This window comes from Pan paniscus, chromosome 19, assembly GCF_029289425.2.
Source record: "Pan paniscus chromosome 19, NHGRI_mPanPan1-v2.0_pri, whole genome shotgun sequence".
In the NCBI taxonomy this organism is placed as follows: Eukaryota; Metazoa; Chordata; class Mammalia; order Primates; family Hominidae; genus Pan; species Pan paniscus.
This window is the reverse complement of record NC_073268.2, coordinates 14118384-14141327: the sequence shown is the minus strand read 5'-3', so window position 1 is coordinate 14141327 and position 22944 is coordinate 14118384. Positions and strand designations below refer to the sequence as shown.

Genomic DNA, 22944 nt, shown 5'->3' with positions numbered 1-22944 from the left:
ATATACATTTGCTTTATACCTAAGTATTTTGTGTGCGCTATTTTAAAGGGCGTTATCATTTTCAAATTTCAGTTCATTTCTTGTATCTAGGAATGCAATTGACTTTTGCATGTCGATCTTATATCCTACAATCCTGCTATACTCAGTTGTTAGTTCTGGTAGTTTTTTTAATATAGATTTTGTAGACTTTTTGTTTTCTGCATAGACAATCATGTCATCTGGGAATAAAGACAATTTTATTTCTTCCTTTCCAATCATTTCTTTTTTCTTGTCTTATTGCAATAGCTAGAATGTCCTCCACATACATTTGGAAAATCGTCCCATATCTGTGTTAGGAACACACAGTTATGGTGCATCTGAACTCTCAGACCCCCCTTGCAGTAAATCCAGGGCCCGAGGGTGGAACGTCAGCTCACGCTGGTGGAGACAGGGGATCAGAAGCTTAGGGAATCAGCCTTGTACCTAGAGATGACTACCGAGTTGGTGTTCACTGTACCCTCTGTCCTTTTGATGTCTCAGAATGTGCTTCTTACTGGGCTCCAAGCCATGAAGCACAAACTGGGTGTGTGTTTGGGAGTTTGTGGTGGGCCAGGCAGGAACGACAGGCAGGAGGGCTGTGTCCCTGGATGGCCTGGGCTGGCCATCTCCCTTCAGGAACAGTTTATGCTCTGGGATCTGAACTCAGGGCAGGGAACAGTGCCAGCATCCTGCAGGGTAGGGGGTGTGGTGAACTGGGACTGTAGCAGGTATCTCGAAGGACTGCACCATCAGGCTCACCTGGCAGTGGCTAGGGAGGATGTCCACCCCCTGCCCCATGCTTGTTTATTGACAGTTACTGTGGGCCAGGTGGGCTCCTCCAATATCAGTCAGAGTAGAAGAGTTTCAAAGGACAGTCTCTGCCAGGATTCTCATTGTACAGATGGAAAAACTGAGGCAGGGGCATTGCTGATACAAGAATGCAGGTCTCTGAGGGACAGGACGTGTGTGCCTGGTAGCCAGGGCCAGTGAAATGCGAGCAGAAGTGTGTGATTTCTGGGCAGAAGCATTTAAGACTAGGTGAGATTTTCTGAGCTCTTCTCCCCTGCTTGGCCAGAACTTGATGTCTCCTTTTGGGATGGTGACATCGTAAGGTGGTGGCACTTATGAGTGACAGCAATGAGCAGAGCTCCCTTCCAACCTGTATGTGAGTGAGAAATGAACCATTGCTGTTTAAACGTCTGAGCTCATTTGTTAATACAGCAGAGCTTCCCCTGTGCTGACTGAGACACTGCTTGGCAAAGTCACCTTGGCAAAGGCTCATAACTACCACCAGCCTCAGTGTTAGGACATGGAAAATGGGCACACGCATTCCTGCTCTGCTGCACTTACTCAGAGAGGTTTTTGAGCTTCAATGACAGCACAGGAGAGGGAGGGCTCTGTGAGGTCTGAGGCCTCGGAGGGAGAGGGCACACATGTGCAGGATGCTAACTGGCTTTTAGTGCAGGGGGGTCTTGGGTCACCTCCCTCATACTGGGACACCATCTCAGGCTTGGTTAACAGATGTGTTCCCTTTAACAGGTGGCCCTCCCCCGGGCGGCGGTGCCCCCTGGCACCTTCGAAATGTCCTCAGTGACTCCGTGGAGAGCTCAGATGATGAATTCTTTGATGCCAGAGGTGAGTGAACCCCAGTCTCATATCACTGGCTGGGTGACCTTCCTAGAAGCCTCAAGAAGAAGATCCCATTTGGGGGTCCGCATCCCTCCCCACTCAGACACGGTATCTGCAGCTCCACACTCCATACTTACCCATCCTGTGGGTGTGCCAAGAGCAGGGGCTCAGCCTTCGTCTGTTCACTGTTTGAAATATTTGCTGAACCCCTCACATGTGCCGGGAACGCTGCTAGGTGCCAGGGATCCTGTGGCAATCAGTCGTCACATTGCTGCTCTCATCATACTTATAGCCTTGCAGGAGAGGCAGACATCCAAGAAAATACAATGACGAATGGGGACCATCGCCACTAAGTAAAAGTGCCGCCGCTAAGTAAAAGTGCCAGCTGTTGTAAGAGAGAACAGTCAGGCCAGGTGCGGTGGCTCACACCTGTAATCCCAGCACTTTGGGAGGCCAAGGTGGGTGGATCACCTGAGGTCAGGAGTTTGAGACCAGCCTGGCCAACATGTGTGTTCCCTTAACAGATGTGTTCCCTTTAACAGGTGGCCCTGTGAAATCCCATCTCTACTAAAATTCCTTTAGCCGGGTGTAGTGGTGGGTGCCTGTAGTCCCAGCTACTCGGGAGGCTGAGGCAGGAGAATTGCTTGAATCCAGGGGACGGAGGTTGCAGTGAGCTGACATGGTGCCACTGAACTCCAGCCTGGGTGACAGAGTGCGACTGTCTCAAAAAAAAAAGAGAACAGTCAGAGGGGCACCTAATTTAACATGGTGAGGAGGTTGTTAGCACCCGCTCTGCAGAGCTAAGGAGTAAGATATTGGCAAGGTGGAGAGAGGGAAGAAAGAACCTTCTGGACAAAGGGCACAGCAGGTGTGATGGCCCTGAAGTAGGAGAGACAGGAACATTCCAGGAACTGGAGGAAGGCCAAGTGGCCAGGAGGTGGTGGGCAGCGGGGAGGGGGCTGAGAGGAGATGCTGCATGCACCTGTGAGTCGGTGCGACTTAAGATCAGCCTCGGCCAGGGGCGGTGGCTCAGGCCTGTAATCCTAACACTTTGGGAGGCCGAGGCAGGCAGATTACTTGAAGTCAGGAGTTCAAAACCAGCCTGGCCAACATGGTGAAACCCCATCTCTACTAAAAATACAAAACATTAGCCGGGTGTGGTGGCGGGTGCCTGTAATCCCAGCTACTGGGGAAGCTGAGGGGGGAGAATCTCTTGAACCCGGGAGGCAGAGGTTGCAGTGAGCCGAGATGGCACCAGTGCACTCCAGCCTGGGTGACAGAGCGATACTCTGTCTCAGAAAAAAAAAAAGAAAAAGAAAGAAAAAATAAATGAGCCTCATAGATGCAGGGAGGGCCAGAGTGTTAGAAAGACTGTTGCCAGTGTTCAGGTGAGGGACAAGGAGGGTGGGGAAATGACCTCTGCATCTCTTCCCGGCCAACCCATGAGACATAGGAAGGAGCATTGTTGACGTTGGGATTGAAAGAAAGGGGCATCCAAAGGGGTGGACATTTCAGGCAGAGATCAGCCTTGAAGGCTCAGAGGCACGAGTACCCAGGCAGGTGTATGGGCATGGGAAGGTGGAATCGGTCTGGAATTGAGCAGAGAAGACCCTCCCTAGCCATGCTCTGCTGGGCTGCAGAGGAGTTGGGGAGAAGCACCAGGGTCCTGCTCCACAGCCCAGGACAGTCCCTGGCTCTTGCTTGGCCTGCGTGGCCCCACTCTGGGAAGTCACCATATTTAGGGTGTTGACTTACTCCTGAGACGGAGCCGGCTTTGAAATGCTTGGCAAACGGGGTCTTGGAAGAGAAACAGACTACGTGCTGGGAAGACGTCAATACCCAGAGCGGGACACTTGGGATGTGGTCTCAGCCATGCCATCGACTAGTTTTGTGACCTTGGCGGGGCTTTCACCTTCTCTGGGCCTCAGTTTCCCTATCAGCTCTATGCCTCCAACAATGGAGAAGACTCAGTTTGGGTGATTTTTAGGACATGTGGCTGGGAGGTGGGGAGCTGTCCCCCATTCTTGGCTCTGGGCGGGGAACCCCTTCCCTGAGGCCAGCCCTAAACCAGCCCATTTGGGGCCTGTCTCCCATGGGCGTCTAATTAGAGTGGCTGCTGGGGCTGAATTTCTCCATAGCAACTAACCCACAGTGAGACAACAACGGCTTCAATATTTTGATGCTTGGAAGACTTTCATTTAAAACATTTCTGCAGTTCATCAGGGCTCTGCGTTCCCAGCTGACGACAGAGGCATCTGTGGGTGGCGCGAGGGTCAGCTCTATCCCTTCGGGCCCTGCTCACCTGCCGTCCCTGAGAGCAGCTGCAGTGCTTCTCATGCTGACGGCTGTCTCCCTGGCCCCTCCATTGTCTCTGTCCTCTCCCTCCCATCTCACGGCTTGTTCTGCCGTGAAGTCGGCCCCACTTCTCACTCCTCCCATGTTGGTGGCCCTGTGTTTTCTTTCTCATCATCTCCTTTTTTTTTTTTTTTTTTTTCCTTTTTTCTTGAGATGGAGTCTCGCTTTGTAGCCCAGGTGGCAGTGCAATGGAGCAATCTTGGCTCACTACAACCTCTGCCTCCTGGGTTCAAGCAATTCTACTGCCTCAGCCTCCCAAGTAGCTGGGATTACAGGCATGCGCCACCATGTCTGGCCAATTTTTTTTCTTTTTTCTTTTTTTTTTGTAGTTTTAGTAGAGACAGGGTTTCACTATGCTGGCCAGGCTGGTCTCAAACTCCTGACCTCAAGTGATCTGCCCGCCTTGGCCTCCCAAAGTGCTGGGATTACAGGCAGGCACCACCACACCTGGCTAATTTTTTTTTTATTTTTAGTAGAGACAGGGTTTCACCATGTTGGCCAGGCTGGTCTCGAACTCCGTACCTCAAGTGATCTGCCTGCCTTGGCCTCCCAAAGTGCTGGGATTACAGGTGTGAGCCACCGCGCCCGGCCACTTCCTTTTTTTCTTCTCCCTTTCTTTCGGGATCCCAGATTCTCCCATCTTTCCCCATCTTCTGCCTCTCCACACACCCTACAGGACCTCGTATATCTCTGCAGCCTCCCTACCATCTGCCCTCTTCCAGAGCATCTGCATTCCTAAGCCACAGGATCCACCTCACAGGCTGCTGGGACCCTGTTTAGTTCTGATTTGCCAACTGCTAACGTCCTTTCCATTCCTCCCTGACCAAGGCCTTTGTGTGTTTCCTTGGCTCAAGGCAGTGAGAGGTGAAGCCATGCTTTCTCTCTCTCCCAGGGCTCTGGTCCAGCCAAGCCCAGCCCAGCCAGTGCTCTGTGTCTGGGACCAGGCCATGGGCTTCTGAGTATCCCTTGAGGGTCTGCTTCCCTGCCCTCTGCTCTCCAGCCCAGGCTGAACCCTGACCCTGACCCTGACCCTGGGTGCCGTCTCTGTCTTCCGCTTGAGCATGGCCTGGCATCCTGTGGCCTCAACAGTTCCAACTCTAGTTGTGGTGGGGCCAACACCATTAAATCCAGCCCCATTCAGACATCCTGCACCAGAGCCTCCAAAGCTCCCTGGGTTTCCCCCATGAGCCCCTCAAAAGACTCCTTGGCTGCCATGGATGTCCATTTCAACAGTTCCTGCACGTGTGGCGGTCTTCACAGGTGACCTTCTCTGTGTCTCCCTTCAGAGACCAGCTGGGTACTTGCAGCCAACTCCTGGGCTTCGTGCTGCCCTGGGTATGGCAGTCTCATTGCTGCCTGGGCAGCCTTCTGTCCCTGAGAGCTCCTGCATCTGTACTCCCTCCTCTGCCCATAACCCCCGTCGTGATCCCCCACCCCTGCCCACCTCAACTGATACAAAAATGACCAGAGGAATGAGAAACCAAGCAGCGTCTACACTGGAAGAAACTGCGTAGCTAGGTACCAGCACTGACTGGACCTGGGAACATTGTATCTCCTTCCTCCTCAGTGCACTAATGGGGAAACTGAGGCCACAGCACCAAAGGGACCCCCTGCCCCCCACCGCCACCAGATCACACATCAAGGTGGAAGTGCAGGGGCTGGAAGCCGGGAGTTTAGTGTCCAGGTCAGCCCTTTCCCTTTGATGTGTTACCGATTAGGACCGTCCTCCCTCCCTTGCGGCCATCAGCCCCAACCCTTTGGCCTAGCACTGGGGTTCACCTGGAGAGGCCCTTGGAGCTCATGGTCTGGGAGCAGAGAGGAATTCTGGGTTCTGGGGGTCTCTGGTTCTGTATGGAAGGCATGGGAGGGATTAGGGAACAGTCAGGCAGGAGTATTGAGCTCTCTGGATCCATAACAACTCCTCGGCAGGGTGCCAGCTCCTCTGGCTAAGGTGGCAGGTCTGGGGCTCAGGAGTGATTAGATGCTGCAGGGTGGGCTATGGGGTCCAGGCTCCCAGATTCAAAAGAAGTGTCACTCCCTCCCCTGTCAAGACAGGATATCTGGGGGGCCACAGCCCAGCAGTGCCGAGGTTGGAAGATGCAGAGTAAGGGAAAACCCAGAGTGGCCAGAAGGGGATGTGGCCTCCAACCCAGAACAAGCCAGAGCTGGGAGGCTCCTCAAGGTTTTTGAATCTAACACCTCTGACTCACTTTACAAGCTGGGAAACGGAGGCCGGGGAACTTTGTTCAGGGCCACACAAAGAGGCAGAGCGGGAGCTAGAATTCAGCCTCATTCATTTACTCTTTCCACAGTATTAATGGTGCGTCCGTCCATCAAGTGCCAGGTGCTCTTCTGGGTGTGGGGGATACAGGAGCAAGCAAGTCCTGCCCCAGCCAATGGAGCTCATAGCCTAGTGGTGGTGGTAGGTGACAAATAGGAAGACAATACACAAGAAAATACATTCTATTAAGAATTACCATACGCTGGGCACAGTGGCTGTAATCTCAGCACTTTGGGAGGCAGAGGCAGGCGGATCACGAGTTCAGGAGTGTGAGACCAGCCTGGCCAACATGGTGAAAGCCCGTCTCTACTAAATATACAAAAAAATTAGCTGGGCATGGTGACACACATCTGTAATCCCAGCTACTCAGGAGACTGAGGCAGGAGAATCGCTTGAACCCAGGAGGCAGAGGTTGCAGTGAGCCGAGATCATGACATTACACTCCAGCCTGGGTGACAGGGCGAGACTCTGCCTGGAAAAAAACAACAACAACAAAACACCATAAACAAAATAACACAAAGGAATAAATGCTGCACCAAAGCAGATATATACATGGCAAGTAAGCATGTGAAAAGATGTTCCACGTCATTCATCATTAGGGAATGACGTCATTACTGTAAATCAAAACTGCAATGAGATACCAATACCTACTTATTAGAATGGCTGATTAAGATAACTTACCAGGGGCCGGGCGCGGTCGCTCATGCCTGTAATCCCAGCACTTTGGGAGGCTGAGGCGGGTGGATCATCTGAGGTCAGGAGTTCGAGACCAGCCTGATCAACATGGAGAAACCCTGTCTCTACTGAAAATACAAAATTAGCTGGGCATGGTGGAGCATTCCTGTAATCCCAGCTACTCGGGAGGCTGAGGCAGGAGAATAATTTGAACCTGGGAGGCAGAGGTTGCGATGAGCTGAGATCGCGCCATTGTACTCCAGCCTGCGCAACAAGAGGGAAACGCCGTCTCAATAATAATAATAATAACTTACCAAGATGTGGAGGCACTGGAACTTTCAAACTCGGCTGGCGGGAATGTATGATGATACAATCATTTTGGAAAATTGATTGCAGCTGCTTAAGAAGCAAATCATACTTCACTACCATGTGACCCAACCCTTCTGCTTGTTGGCATTTCCCCAAGAAAAAGAAAGCATTTGTCCACCTGAGAACTTGCTCATGAATGTTCCCAGCAGCTTGATGGATTATAGCCCCACACTGAAAACGCCCAAATGAGCATCAGTGAGTGAACAAATTGTGGTACAGTTAAGAAGGAACGGACCACGGATGTATGCAACAATATGGATAAATCTCAGAATAATCATGCCAAGTGAAAGAAGTCAGACTGAAGCAGAGTACATCCTGTATGATTCTATTTATACACAAGTCTAGGACATGAAAACCAATCTGTGGTGCCAGGAGCAGATCAGCGGTCGCCTGGGGATGGGGAGTTGGGGGAGGAGGGATAAATAGGGGCAGGAGAGAACTTCTAGAAGGGATGGAGCCTTGTTCACTAGCTTGGTTGGGGTAATGGTTTTACAGGTATGTACATATGTCAAAACTTACCCAGCTGTGCGCTTTAAAGGTGTGTAGTTGATGGAATGTCAATTATGCCTCAGTAATGCTGTTTAAAAAATGGAGACTGTCCCCACCATATAACATAAAAGGACATGATAGAGTGGATGGCTGCTAGAGGGTCCCTGGGGTGTGGCCCTGAGCTGAGAGCTGAGTAATGAGAAATGAGCCACCTGCGAATCCAGGGGGAAGAGTGTTCTAGACAGTGGGAACAGCCAGCGCAAAGTGTTGATTGGTGGAATGAGCTTGGCATCTTTTTTTTTTTTTTAGATGGAGTTTCACTCTTGTCACCCAGGCTGGACTGCAGTGGCACAGTCTCGGCTCACTGCAACCTTTGCCTCCCGGGTTTAAGTGATTCTCCTGCCTCAACCTCCCAAGTAGCTGGGATTACAGGCATGTACCACCAGGCCCAGCTGATTTTTTTTGTATTTTTAGTAGAGATGGGGTTTCACCATGCTGGCCAGGCTGGTCTTGAACTCCTGACCCCGGGTGATCTGTCCGCCTCAGCCTTCCAGAGTGCTGGGATGACAGGCGTGAGCCACTGCACCCAAGCTCGGCGTCTTTGAGCAACAGCAGGAAGGCTGGTGTGGCCAGAGTGAGCCAGGGAGGCACTGGCTCAGTGCTGTGGGTTCACAGCCCCAGCAAGGAGAGAGGGGGCAGACTAGACCCAGTAGCCCATATTGTGGAAGGCAGTGGGTGTCCTCTGGACATGCTTTCCTGGCCAGGCTCAGGGTTGGCCCTGGGTACCCTGTCCCTGTCCCAGAGAAGGCCAGAGATGCAGAACTCAGAGTCCGTAGTGCAGGATGGATCCTCAAAATGGAACCATGCCTGGACCTTGAGTGAGCTCCTCATTGTGAGGGATGAAGGTTGCTGGGTGACAGGTAGTCTGGCCAGAAGCCATGGGTAAGAAAAGCTTAGTGGACCAAGGAGGATGGGTTGACCTGTTAGAGTAGCCCAGGTTTCCCAGGGTTCCTGGCTATGAAACGCTAAGTTCTAGAGAGAAAATGAAACTGTCTTTTGAAGTCTTCATCCCTGAAAGGATGCAAGGTTGGGGCTAGTGCAGTCACTGTGGTATTGGTTGAGTTTATTTGGGATTTGGCTGGATATGCCAAGCCTAGCTCACTTTGTGTTCTGTTTTTATAGCAAAATGTATGTCTTCATTTAGAAAATATCAGCTGCATCCTTCACTTTAACCTTAGATAGAAAGAATAATCCAATTATTTGGATATTGGAAATAATTGGAACAATATCCAATTATTTGTACCAGCAAACATCTAGGTACAAACAGAGGTGTTTTCATGAAATTAACTGGCAGGAGATAGTGTTACTGGGAGTGCCTTTAATTGGCAGGATCTCGATTCTTGGCCCAGCCCTTCCCCTGAGGTTCTGCATGGCCGTGGGCCAGTGGCACAGCTCTGCACCTGTAAAATGAGGATGCTGGGATTCACCTGGAAGGATCTGTCAATGAGGCTCCCCATGGCCTTGCAAGGCTCTGTTGGCTGTGGTGTCCAGGTCCATTCCCTCACTTGAATGGGAAATACTTTTCTTTTGGTTTCCCAACCCCCTCCAGCATCTAAATAGCCCTCCCTCCATGAATATGCATAAGCAGGCCAGGCCCTGACAGTTGCAGAGACAAAAATGCCATCAGGGCCAGGAATGGGCTGGGCATGGTGGTGGTGGTGGTGGATCTAGGATTTACTCTCAGGGCACGTCTGGCACTGGGTAGCTGGATCAAGAGCAAAGCACAAGACTTGTCTCCTTCAGCAGGGCTAAGGGAACTCTCTGAGCTAGAAGCTGGAGGAGTCCTCCTTTCTGCATTTACCCCCATGTCTTTTGTGTCCTTGGTTTCTTGCTCTCTCAGTGCCCAGCCTGGCTGGTCCTCCCCTCCCCCACTCCCCAAGGTGGGAGGCTGGGGCCTGAGGAGCTGGGTTCTGTGTTGCGGAATCTGCTTGTGCCTCTAACTCCTGGTTTCCCATAGCAACTGGGAGAGGAAGGTAGTGCACGGCTAAATCATCCCATTTTACAGACAAAATCTCAAAGTCAGGGTCAGGTCTCACAGAGAATGGGGGGCACATGCCAAGCCTTCTCATTTTGATCTGAGCTTTCCCTGTGATCACTCAGCCTCCCAGCGGTTTCCAACCCCAAGGGTGAGAGAAGGGGGAACAGAAGAAAATGATATGTGTCCTCTGGGCGTAGAGGACCAGGTTTCCATGATAGTTGTCACTGACTGGCTGCCCTCTGATCTCAGGCAAGTCTTGGGTCTCTGAGCCTCAGGTTCCTCATCTGTAGAATGGCAAGGGTAGAACTGTTTGTCTCCTGGAGGGAGTGGAAGGATGTCACCGTGGGAAGCTGCGTGATTATTCCTGGGCCAAGGAGCCATCACAGAAGCAAAGCACAGGTGTGCCACAGGCCCCACTCTCCCTCTACCTTTTCCTCCAGTGGGGGAGGGGAAGTGGAAAAGAGAACGCCATGGAACCAGCCCCAACATGTCTGGGGATGGGCTGTGTGGGGACTGCCCCTCACAAGGAAGAGGGAGTCATGGTATTGGCTATAGGGGGGCCATGGGGGCATGTGGTAGGCAGTGCAAGGTGAATGTGAGCAATCTTGTGCTCCAGAGCCCCAAGCAATGCATATCTAGGTCCTTGGAGAAATCCATGTTGTGGGCCTGATGATGAGTGGTACTGGATGGGCCATCTGCAGAATGTGACCAAGCCCTTGGCTCCATGAGCTGGAGGTGAAGCTTTCCTGGCATGAGACAAGGAGATTTTTTTTTTTTTTGAGATGGAGTCTCACTCTGTCACCAGGCTGGAATGCAGTAGCACGATCTCAGCTCACTGCAACCTCTGCCACCCGGGTTCAAGTGATTCTTCCACCTCAGCCTCCTGAGTTGCTGGGATTACAGACATCCGCCCCCACGCCCAGCTAATTTTTTGTATTTTTAGTAGAGATGGTGTTTCACCATGTTGGTCAGGTTGGTCTCGAACTCCTGCCCTCGTGATTTGCCCGCCTCAGCCTCACAAAGTGCTGGGATTACAGGTGTGAGTCACTGAGCCTGGCCAAGACAAAGAGATTCTTTACTCTGGAGTCCTGTCAACAGTAGAAACAGAAGCTCCAGGGTAGGAAGAAAGGCTTTCCTTATGGCATTGTAGGTTGTGCTTACAGGAGTAGAGTATAACCAGGTTTTGGCCAGGGTCAGAGTCAATCTGTGGTCAAGGCCAGGGCTATTGTGACAGTGGGTGAGGCTCAGCTTGGAGCTTAATCAGAGCTGGGTCAGGTCTCAGTAGGGTGAAGTACATGCTAAAACCATGTCCGAAGCAGAGGTCACCAGGATGAGAATTAGCATGCAGGAGACAGTCACCAGAAGGTGAAAAGCAAAATCAACCAGGGCGTTTATACAAATGAGCACGCTGTGGCCTCCACAGGTCCTGTTGGAGGCATGTCCTACAATGTGGGAAGCAGAGCAAAGACTTCAAGCTGAGCCCTGCAGCTCCCCTCTTTGCCTGAATGGCTCCAAAAGGAGATATTGCTGCTGCTGCTTCCGTGTGTGTGTGTGTGTGTGTGTGTGTGTGTGTGTGTGTGTGTATGTGTGTGTTCTTGTTGCTTCTCAGGGGACAAGCCAATTGTTGCCAGAGTGAAGACGTAAAGGCTGAGTGTGGGAGAGAAAGCATGTTGGGGAGTTGGGAGGGTGCACAGAGCAGCAGAGAGACAGGGATGGGCGGAGGGGCAGGGAGTGTGAGAATGCCAGAGAAGGTAAGATAAAGCAGAGAGTGAGAGGGAGCAGGAGGGAGAGAGGGCCACACACATATGCACACACACGCACATATGCACATACACATGCATGTACACACACTTGCATGTACACACATGCACACAATGCATGTATGCACTCACACATGCATGCACACACACATGCACGTGCACACGTGCACACACACATAGCAAGAGAAAACAGGGAGGGGAGGGAGAACACCCTTAGGGAGCAGGGGGCTGGAGAGATCCTGAGGACAGGGACCCAGAGAGACAAAAGAGAAATCCATAGAGAATGAGAGAGATCAAGAAAGAGACATACCCAGCCTGATAAGATGAGACCCAGAGAAAGGAAAGAGAGAGATGCTGGGGTGAGAAGAGAGCAAGGCAATGCATACATGTTCCACCCAGAGAGAGATACGGATGTGGCAGGCAGCATGGGAGAGCTTGGGAGAGGCAAAGAGAACTACAAGGACCAAGAGAGACACAGACCCATAGAAAGGGGTCCAGAGAGCTCAGATCTGAGTGAGTCAGGGCCAGATGTAAAGCGTGAGAGAAGCATGGTGAGACTCTGGTAGAGAAAGACATATTTGATCGGAAACAGACAAAAGCCCAAACCCCAAAGATGGAGCAGGGTTATACTGGTGATTAGGAAAAAGAGGAAAGTGGCCTGGGCCATGCAGGAGTAGGCATGCTCAGACCTCCAGAGCCCTGGGAGACCCCACAGGGTTCCAGTAGCCTTGCATAAACCACTGGGACAGGACTTATGGCACTGTAGAAGAAAGCTAGGATGTGCTGAGTGCCTGCTGCATACCTGGCTCTCTCAGCTTATGTCAGAGGTATTTCTATCATGTTTTTCACAAAACTGGATTCCAGCAGGAGGGAGGTTGTGTCTCACCCTGCACACAGTAGGTGCTCAGGAATCTATTCACCGTAGATTGAATGCTAGAATGAACAAATGGATAGCTCCATGCTTGAGTAACTGAACCAGGAGACAAAGAACTCAAGGTGGTAATCAGGCTGATCCTGATTACCTTACTCTAGAGCTGGGGTAGAATGTCATAGGGGCCGACAACAGCAGGAGTGGAACCAAGAGTGAGTGTGGGGCATAACACCCATGCTCCTACTGGTGGTGGTGGTGCTGGTGATGATGATACCATCATGCAATGGCATCTCAGCCTGTGCTTTTACTGTGTGTGGGGCACTTTTATAAACACCTTTACCTGCATCTTCTCACTTAATGCTCACAACAATCCAATGACAGAGGCCTTACAATGATATCACTTTTAGATGAGGAAACTGCAGTTGTATTGCTAGCAGATGGTGGGTCCAGGATTGAAAAAAATCAATCTAACATGAGAATTGAGCTCTTAACCTCTTCATAATTCTGCTTCCCGAAGAATAATATCACCTCATATTTGTTTACAGCACCTTGACTTGTGTCGTATTTTCAAATTTGCTATATTATTTGTCCCCATAGCAGCTTGCTAGACAGAGCTATAGACCCTGAGTCGTTATTGTTGTTTAAAAGATAGGAAAGCAGACACAGTGGTGGAGGGTGTGGAAAAGCACAAAGCTCACATGCAGCAGGATCTGCACTGGAACCTGGTCAGGGCCCTGCCCAGCACAGAATAAACCAGTTCCCAGATGGAACACACTGGGCTCAGGAAATTGTCCGAATGTGTGTGGTGCCTGGCTGGAGTGTGGGCAGCCAATACAGGATGTCCAGGGCAGGCTATCAGGATGGCAGGATTTCAGGACTCTTGAAATAGTATACCTGGTTTTGAATCCTGGCTCTAGCCAGTGACCTTGGGCAAGAATTACTCAGCTACTCTGTGCCTCAGTTTCCTTGTCTATAAAATGGAGATAATAACAATTTTACCTTTTTTGTATTGTTATGAGAATCGAGTTAATATTTGTAAAGCACTTATAATAATCTCAGTGTATGGTAACGGTTAGATAAGTGTTGTTAAGTCAATCAAATAGATACATAAAATAAGACAGGAGGAGATGTCCTAACCAGAATTGGGGGTCTGGTCAACTGAGCTCTTGAGTGAATCAGAACTCTGGACAGCTCCCAAAGCTTCAGATGCACCATATTGATTCCTTCTGCTAGGTAAAGTTCTTTGGCAGTGAAATGGATCTCAACCCTTTATTCTTAATTATCATAAGCTTGGAGATTGTCCTCAACACCCTTTGATGTCTGTTCTGCGAGGGAGGGCACAAAGCTCTTCACCAGAAAGGCACATCTGTTTTTCGGCAAAGTATGGGGAGGAGAGCACACATGCCTAAGGGTTTGTTTTTGAAGAAATGTCCCTTTGTAGGATGAGGGACAGTACCAGATGTGTGTATCTGATGTGTGGGACCCAGGGCCTTGTATTCAGCGTGGTTATGGAATATAGCCCCACTGATTTCTCCCAGAGGACTCACTATGCTCAGACAAGGAAAGAACAAGGATAGAGACAGGGTTGAGGGGAGGAGTGGGAGAGAATAGAGGAATTAAGAGGGTCATAAAGTTCAGATGGGGGCTAAAGGTTCCATACAAGTCAAAGCTTCCTTAGAACCAGAAGGTTTCTTCTTCTCCAGTTACTCCAGAGCTGCTTCTGCAGCACACAAATCCTCATCCACTCAACTCCTGGTGGTGAGTTACTTCTCATGTGATGACATCATCATGATTGCTCTCATCTATGAGCACCTCCTCTGCACTAAGACCTTTACATCCATTATCTCATTTAATCCTCACAACACCTCTGTGGCCAGATCCATTTTAGTGATGGGAAAATCGAGGGTCAGAGAAGTCAGTAATTTAAAGAAAAACTGCTTGCAAATGACAAGGTTTTGCTCTTTCTTCCCAAACACACTGACTTTCAAGAGATACTGCCATCAGTGCTAGGAATGGTACTTTCTATGGGGCTTCAGGCTTTTTGTTACTTTCTTTTGCTGTTGCATGTGGAGGCCCAGTAGGGTACAACAGTACCTTCTTTCAATGATAAATCTCTGCAAGTCTTGTAACTGTCTAGCTACAGACACCTTCAAGAGTTGAGGTGTACCTCAACTCAAGGAAGAAATAGGACAAGAGAAAATGTCCCTCAGACATAAGCTCCTGATAGGGCTACCTATCCCTAGCTGCACCTGCTTCTGCTCACCGCTGCTTCTTCCCACAGAGGAGATGGCTGAAGGGAAGAATGCCATCCTCATTGGGATGAGCCAGTGGAACTCCAATGACCTCGTGGAGCAGATCGAGACCATGGGGAAACTGGACGAGCATCAAGGTGAGACTCTGCTTCTCTCATGACCGGGATGTGCACATAGGTGTGTTGCAGGGGGAGCTGTAGGGCTGGTGACTGGGGCTGGGGCTTGGGTCTTCTGTGAAGAGTCTATCTGCCTTGGTTCCTCCTTCATAGCATCCCTGAATTTTGCCACTTACAGGAACTCTCATGGGGACTTCTTTGGGGTTTTCTGTGGCATAAAAGCTCCAGCCTACTTCAACAGAGCTTCCTTTGTCCACAGAATGACTACCCCAGTGGCACGGGTGGTTAATGGCAGGTGCCTGGGTCCAAGCTCCTTGGACTGCCAGGTCTTTGGCATTGGAATCTGCTGAATAAGGAGGGTGACAGTTGGAGGAGGCTTTGAGCAGGACAGGAGCTGAGGTCTAAGGGGAGAGAGAAGGACAGCAGTGAGAATCAGGATTTCCTTTGGCGGAGTTGTTGAAGAAGGAGTATATGGCTGGGGATTAATCCAGGAGGCTTTCTATGGAGAAGAGTTTTGACCAGGAGTTTGATCAGCCTACAAAGCAGGCTGATTCTTTTTGGCATCCATCTATCCATCTGTTTGGCTATTGTTCATCACTAACAGGCTCATTGAGCACCTACTGTGTATAAGTGCTTGGCAGGAGCAACCAAAGGTGATTCATGTGAGGCCTCTGTCTTGTGATGTGTGACACGTATAAGTCAAGATATACGGATCAGGCTTAAGCTGAGGGTGTTAGCTCAGAAGGGAGAGGCATGACTTTCAGGAGGCAGGAGAGGGGATCCAGGAAGGGCTCCTGACAGTGAAGCAATGGGGCAAGGCTTTAAAATGCAAACGGACAACGTGGCTGAAGATGTCGTAAAATCTGAGCTCACATATGGGAAACTGAGCTCAGAGATCTTCAGCTGAGGGCTGTATTTGATTAATGTTACAATGGAGTGAGAAGCAGAGCCAGGGCTAGACCCACATCTGGGATGCAGGGTGCTAACCTCTGTACCTGTTACCCTCAAGTTGGTTTCTTCCATCCCTCCTTCCCCACCCCACATACCACTCCTCCTACTTTATTTCTTCTTCATCTTCTCTTCTCCTTCCTCTCTTGCTCCTGTCATTCGCAGTCGTGCTCTGGCCCAGAGTTGCCGAGTGTGCAAGGCCATGCTCTCAGGAGGCATTCAGTGAGATGGTCCTGGCCCAGCCCACGGGAACGGCTGCCTTGGTAGTGACCATCTTGCCCTGTTCCTGTTCCTTTTCTCATCCCCATCCTTGCCTCCTTGGTTCAGAGCTCTCCTTTTGCCAAAGCACTCATCCTGAGAAATGGGCAGGCCTGGTGTGGTCATCCCATCTAACCAACAAAGAACCCAGGCTCAGAGGAGCCACGTCTTGCCCAAAGTCCCCCAAGCTGGTGGCAACATCAGGCTCAGATTCCTGGTCTTCTGATTCCCAGTCCAGGGCTTCACCTCCCGGACTGGACTAAGGCTTGGCACAGTTCTGGGCCCTAACAAAGTCAGGCTCAAGGAACCATGAGTCTGAAAGGAAAGGCACCCTGTACCACTGTCCCATCCACGAGAAGGGGGGGCTCTGACTCTGGCCCCCAAGGGCAATCCAGAGACAACTTACCAGTCGTCATAGCCATGTATCTGCCAGTGGGTCCTTTGCTGCTCTTTCCTTCATCCCGAGAACCCCAGAGGGGGCCTAGAAGGGGTCATGGATTCTAGGTCCTGCCCCACAATAGTGCTTGTAGCCTTGAAAAGACAAATATGGATTTGTACCATCCATTTGGCCATCCCCTTCCCATCCCCCACCCCCACTTGTCTGCTAAAGAATGTATGACTCAGACCCAGTGAGAGCTAAGGGCAGTCGGTCAGGTGAGCAAGAGGCAGAGTGAGCTGGGAGGGCACTGGAGGGCAGGGGACGAGGAAGCACAGCGGGAGGTCCAGGACAGAGGCAGAAGCTGCAGTGCTGGAGTCAGAGAGGCCTGGGTTTGAACTTCAGCCATGCCACTCCATGGCTGTGTGGTCAGGAAAAGTCACATCACCTCCCTGGTCTTCTGTTTCTTCATCTGCAGAGTGGAGGACTAGTAAAAAAGCTGTGATGATTAAATGAGATGATATTTGCAAAGTGCATTCGATAGCAGGTCATTCTTATAATGATGGAAGGGGGAGAAGCATGACCAATCTTGCACAAGTGGCAGCCCTCACAAATGCTTCCTGGTGCTCATGAATGAAGGGCAGTGCTTACCTGAGTCCGAGGGTTGGTACTATTTCCTCCCAGTACAGAATGGGGAGCGGGAAGAAGAGAGGAGAGAGGGTAAGAGGAAGAGGAAACCAGCTGGATTTCCAGCTCCTTCCAAGTCCCATTCTCGTGTGAATTCATAATGTGAATTTCCACAACATGACAGAACACACACATTCATTTCAATAATCATTTATGGAGCCATCACAGGGGCTCAACCCTGTGCTCAATGTAGGGGGAATAAAGACAAGCAGGATGGCCTTGTCATTCCTTAGAAGCTTGCAGCAGAGTGGAAGTGACAGATCAGAGCCAGGGGTTACTATGCAGTAAGGCAGGCTGGGACAAGGCTCTGAGAGGCTCTGGGAAGTATCTTGGGGAAAGGAAGATCCGTGAACTCTTCCTGGAAAGGAATGCAATGGAAATTGGTGGCATAGACAGAGCAGATCCTCTTGTCTTCTTCAAGTTTCCTGCCCTTAGACACAGGACTCATTCCAGGCCCCCCTCCCCTGCCTCATGCTGGATGCTCTGGCCAGTCACACTGCCTCCATGGGTGCTCCAGCCACCTCGATGACAACTCCTTGCTCTATCTCCAGCCAGGACCTTTCTTCTGGGCTCCACACTCGCATTTTTGGTAACCTCCTGCTAACCTCTACCTGGATGTCCTAAAGACTCCTTATGCTCCACAAATTCCAAATGGAGCCAACCTTCTTCCCTTTAAGCCTGAATTCTGTTTTGTATTTGACCTTTTCTCTCCCTAACCATTTAAGGCATATATTTCATCAGCACTTTCAGACTGCTCTCATCCCTCCAGTTCTCAAGGGTGTTAATTCTGCTCTGTGTGTGTGTGTGTGTGTGTGCACACTAAATGTACCTCATGGGTTTTCTTTCTCATTTGTGATTGTGAACTCATCTTGGTCACACATACCTCTCTTTTCTTTTTGGGGGAAGTCTTTTGTGCCCTAGGTTGGGAAAATGTCCTCATAAAGACCGGCCTTGTTTTATTTCCTGCTGGGCCTGAGTGTTTCACTAATCTTGAATATTTTATAGGCTAAATTTATAGTTTAGAGTTTCCATTCTACATGGGTGGTGTAAATTTAGACCCTACACCCAGAAGTGGCACAGGCTTAGGGTTTTAATTACTCATGTGTGAATTTTCTCTCTCACTGTCTGTGAATGGTTTCTTTGCTGCTTCCGCAAAGAAGGTTCTTTTTTAAAGTTCCTGTAAGGATGGAATGGCCCTTCAAGTGTCCCTGCTATAAAGTGGGTGCCACATCAGCTCCTTGCCATCCACAGGCTGAGGTCAGGTTGGTGGAGTTCACAGTGTGGTTTTTAGGCTCTGGCCCTGGAGCCTCTTTCTTTATTCATCTGACTCATGGGATTCACGGATCTTCTCTATCTCAGCTTCTGCTTTCGTCTCTGGATTCCTTTTTTGTTTCTGGCACTGTGTATTATACATTTTTTATTTTAAGCTTGGTTATATATTTATCTTTTTTGGCAACATATTGCCCAGTATATATATATATATTTTAATGGAAAGGGATCCTTCAGCACCAACTGAACACCCAGAAGCGTGTTATTACTATTATTTTACAATTGTTCAAATATTATTTATTATACTATTATTATTTTTGCAATTGTTTGTCTTGTTATTTTTGTGTAACATTTCTTATTGTGGTAAAATATGCATAACATAAAATTTACCATTTTAACAATTTTTTTTGTTTTTGAGACGGAGTCTCGCTTTGTCACCCAGGCTGGAGTACAGTTGCGTGATCTTGGCTCACTGCAACCTCCGCCTCCCAGGTTCAAGTGATTCTCCTGCCTCAGCCTCCCAAGCAGCTGGGATTACAGGCGTCTGCCACCACCCCCAGCTAATTTTTGTATTTTTAGTAGAGACAGGGTTTTGCCATCTTGGCTAGGCTGGTCTTGAACTCCTGACCTCAAGTGATCCGCCTGCCTCGGCCTCCCAAAGTGCTGGGATTACAGGCGTGAGCCATCGCACCCGGCCCATTTTAATGGTTCTTAAGTATACAGGTCAGTGGCATTAAGTCCATTCACATCGCTCTGCAACCATCACCACCAACCATCTCCAGAACTTGGTCACTCTCTGCAACTGAAACTGTGCCCGTCAAACACCAACTCCCCATTCTCCTTTCCCCAGCCCTTGGTAAACACCATTCTACTTTCTGTCTCCATGAATTTGACTTCTCTAGGTACCCTACATATGTGGGATCATTCAGTATTTGTCCTTTTGTGTCTGGCCTGTTTCACTTAGCATAATGCTTTCGAGGTTCGTTCATCTTGCAACATGAATCAGTACTTTATTCCATTTTGGGGGCTGAGTAACTTTCCCTTGTATGGATATACCACATTTTGTTTATCCATTCATCTGATGATGGACGTTTGGGTTGCTTCCACATTTTAGCTACCGTGAATAATGCTGCTACAAACATTGTAAATATCCACCTGATTTCTTAAATGTATTCTCATTGGAAGAAATCAAACACAACAAATAAAACCAAAATCTCCTTTAGTTATTCCTTCAATTACAGACCTCCTTGCGGAGTTGATCAACGTATCTCTCTAGAGGTCGATGGTATTAGACATTAGTGCTGCAACTTACCTCTTCCCTCACATTTAACAGAAGATCTTGGAGAGCTTTTCATATGGGTATATATAGATTCACTCCATTCTCTTTACCTGTACTATAATATTCTCTACTATAGTTGTACCATAATTTATTTAACCATTCTGCAGTGATAGACATTGGAATCTTTCATTATTATAAGAATGCTTTATGGGCTTAAAGTATAAGCACTAAAAATTGCAATAGATACTGTCAAATGGTTTTCCAAAAAACAGTGCAAATTTATATTTGCACACCAACCATGGATTAAGTTAGCCATTTCCCCACAATGTGTTACCAGATTTGATATTATCAAACTTCAACATTTTATGTAATGGCCGGGTGAAAATGTTTTCTTGTTTTGCTTTGTCTTTACCCGGTTTCTAGTGAGATTGAACATCTTTTCATAACTGTGTTGACTGATCCTATTTTCTTTTCTCTGAATTTCTTAAACATAATTTTTGCCAATATGCTATTGGATTCTTTATCCTTTTTATTGGATTTTAGGAGATCTTCATATATATTCTGGAAGTAAATTATTAGTCTGCTATATATTTGAAATATTGCTACTTTGGTGACATTTCCTGTTGGTTCTAATAGTTTGTCAGTTGATTCTCTTGGGTTTTTTCTAGTTACAGCCTCACATCATTTACAAATCTTTTCTTTCTTTCTCTTTTTTTTGGAGACAGAGTCTTGCTCTGTCACCCAGGCTGGAGTACCGTGGTGTGATCTTGGCTCACTGCAACCTCTGCCTCCTGAGTTCAAGTGATTCTCCTACCTCAGCCTCCCGAATAGCCAGGATTACAGGCGCCCGCCACCATGCCCGGCTACTTTTTATATTTTTAGTAGAGATGGGGTTTCACCATGTTGGCCAGGCTGGTCTCGAACTCCTGACCTCAAGTGATCTGCCCGACTTGGCCTCCCAAAGTGCTAGGATTACAGGTGTGAGCCACTGCATCCAGCCTTGTTTACAAATCTTTTTTTTTTTTTTCTGAGACGGAGTCTCGCTCTGTCGCCCAGGCTGGAGTGCAGTGGCGCTATCTCGGCTCACTGCAAGCTCCGCCTCCCAGGTTCACGTCATTCTCCTGCCTCAGTCCCCCAGTAGCTGGGACTACAGGTGCCCGCCACCACGCCTGGCTAATTTTTTTTTTTTTTTTTTTTGTATTTTTAGTAGAGACTGGGTTTCACTGTGTTAGCCAGGACGGTCTCGATCTCCTGACCTCGTGATCCGCCCGCCATGGCCTCCCAAAGTGCTGGGATTACAGGCATGAGCCACCGTGCCCGGCCTACAAATCTTAACAGTTATATTTTTGCCAGCATTTACTCTCCTTTCTTATTTTTCCTTTTAAACTGCATTGCATGGGATCTCCAGGTCAATGCAGAGTGACAAGCGGTAGCGGGCTTTCTGGTTGGATCCTGACTGTAGTGCTGTGATGGAAACGTTCCAATGTTTTACCAACAAACATGGCCCTCGCCCTAGGATTCCAGAAATGCCCTTCATCAAGTTGAAAACAATTAACTTCCGAAAGTTATGACTTCTTTCTCATTCCCCTCATTGTTCATTTGTGTTTCTCCCCATCCCTCCGTCTTTCTCTTTCTCTCTCATTCTTAGTAAGTTTTGCCAAAGGCTTACCTATTTCGATGGTCTTTTCAAAGAAATAGCTCTTACTTTTATTAATCAGTTCTATTGTCTACCGTTTTCTCTACTTAGTTTTTGTAAATTAACATTGCTTTTATTTCATTAATTATTTCCTTCTACTTCCTTGGAATTTATGTGATTTGTGCTTTTCTATTTCTAGAGATAAGAGCTTTTTAATCTTATTTTTTAAATGACATGCGCACAGTTCCCTTCCAAGGGAGGGTCCTAGCAAGGTTACCTTTTTTTTTTTTGCTTTTTTACCCATTACCTTTTTTTGGTAAAATTTATAAAAGTAAGCTTTTTTGGGGGGATAATCTTTTCCTTAAAAGGGGACCCCAAACTTGTATAACCTCAGTCCCCAGAAAACCTGCATCCAGCCATGTTGGACACATTCCGCAGGGTTTGGATAAGTAGCCCCCTCACTGTCCATCATGTCTACATAGTTCAAAACCTCCACGTTCTCCTCTTTACCCAAAGAGCTGTTGAGAGCCATGTACAAGAATCCTGACAAATAGATTTTTTTCTTGTTAATTAGCAATTTGATTCCACTATGATCGGACAATGTGACCCTAAAGTGATATCTTTTTGAAATTCTTTCTTGTCTAAACCCTGGTCTAGTGTGTGTGTGTGGATGTTCCTTATGAGTTAAAAAATATATACATTATCTATATACTGTATATGTTGGGTTATAAATTCTCTATAAAATTAAAGATATTATCAATACGGTTTTCTCCTTCCCCTTTTCTTGTTTTTTATTGACACCATCAAATTTCTTATATACCTCCTTTTTTTGTAGTTCTAGAAACGTACAGTTTTAACACACATTTGAAAACTGGTATTTTGGGCCAGGTGCAGTGGCTCATGCCTGTAATCCCAATACTTTGGGAGGCCGAGGTGGGAAGATCGCTTGAGCCCAGGAATTTGGGACCAGCCTGGGTAAAGAGAGTGACTCCTACCTCTACAAAAAATTAAACAACTAGCTGGGTGTGATGGCATGTGCCTGTGTTCCCAGTTATTCTGGAGGCTGAGGTGAGAGGGTTGCTTGAACCCAGGAGGTTAAGGCTGCAGTGAGCCATGCTTGCTCCACTGCAACCCAGCCTGGGTGACAGAATGAGCCCCTGTCTCAAAAAAAAAAAAATTAAAAATAAAAACTGGCATTTTCTACCAGGGTTTGGATTAAGTCAGTAGCTCTATCTATCCTATCCCTGAACAGGGAAGGATGTTTGTACCTTTTTTCTTCCTTCTCTTCCTAACTCCCCAGCTCCCATGGCCCCTGACCATTTGGTTTCATGTTGCCAATTCTCATTTCAACTTAATGATTAGTTTTGCTGTTTTACTTTTGGGGAGGGTTTTGTTTTCTCATCATGGTGGCTTTGGCAGTGACAACTCCTCCGCCACCTCCCCCTCCTTCTCATTCTATTTGGGTTAAGTATTTTGAGCTATGATTTATATTCAGTAAAATTTGCCCTTTATAGCATATAGGTCTCACTGCTACTTCCTCAATTTCCTGACTTCTTCTTGGATTTACTTTCTCTTTTCACTAGAATGTCTCTGCTAGTAATTCTTTCAGGTAGGAACTGTGGATAGCAATTTTCTAGG

At 48.3% G+C, this 22944-nt stretch overlaps 1 protein-coding gene across 2 annotated transcripts in view; it reads left to right on the top strand.

Moving 5' to 3' along the window:
* The window catches only part of PITPNM3 (PITPNM family member 3), a 106032-nt gene that overhangs the window by 16999 nt on the left and 66089 nt on the right, over window positions 1–22944 (top strand). For both annotated transcript variants that reach the window (XM_008962614.4, XM_034941386.3), the window contains exons 2-3: window positions 1558–1653; window positions 14767–14874. In XM_008962614.4, the coding sequence (XP_008960862.4) occupies window positions 1558–1653; window positions 14767–14874 (204 nt within the window). The remainder of the gene's footprint in view (window positions 1–1557; window positions 1654–14766; window positions 14875–22944) is intronic.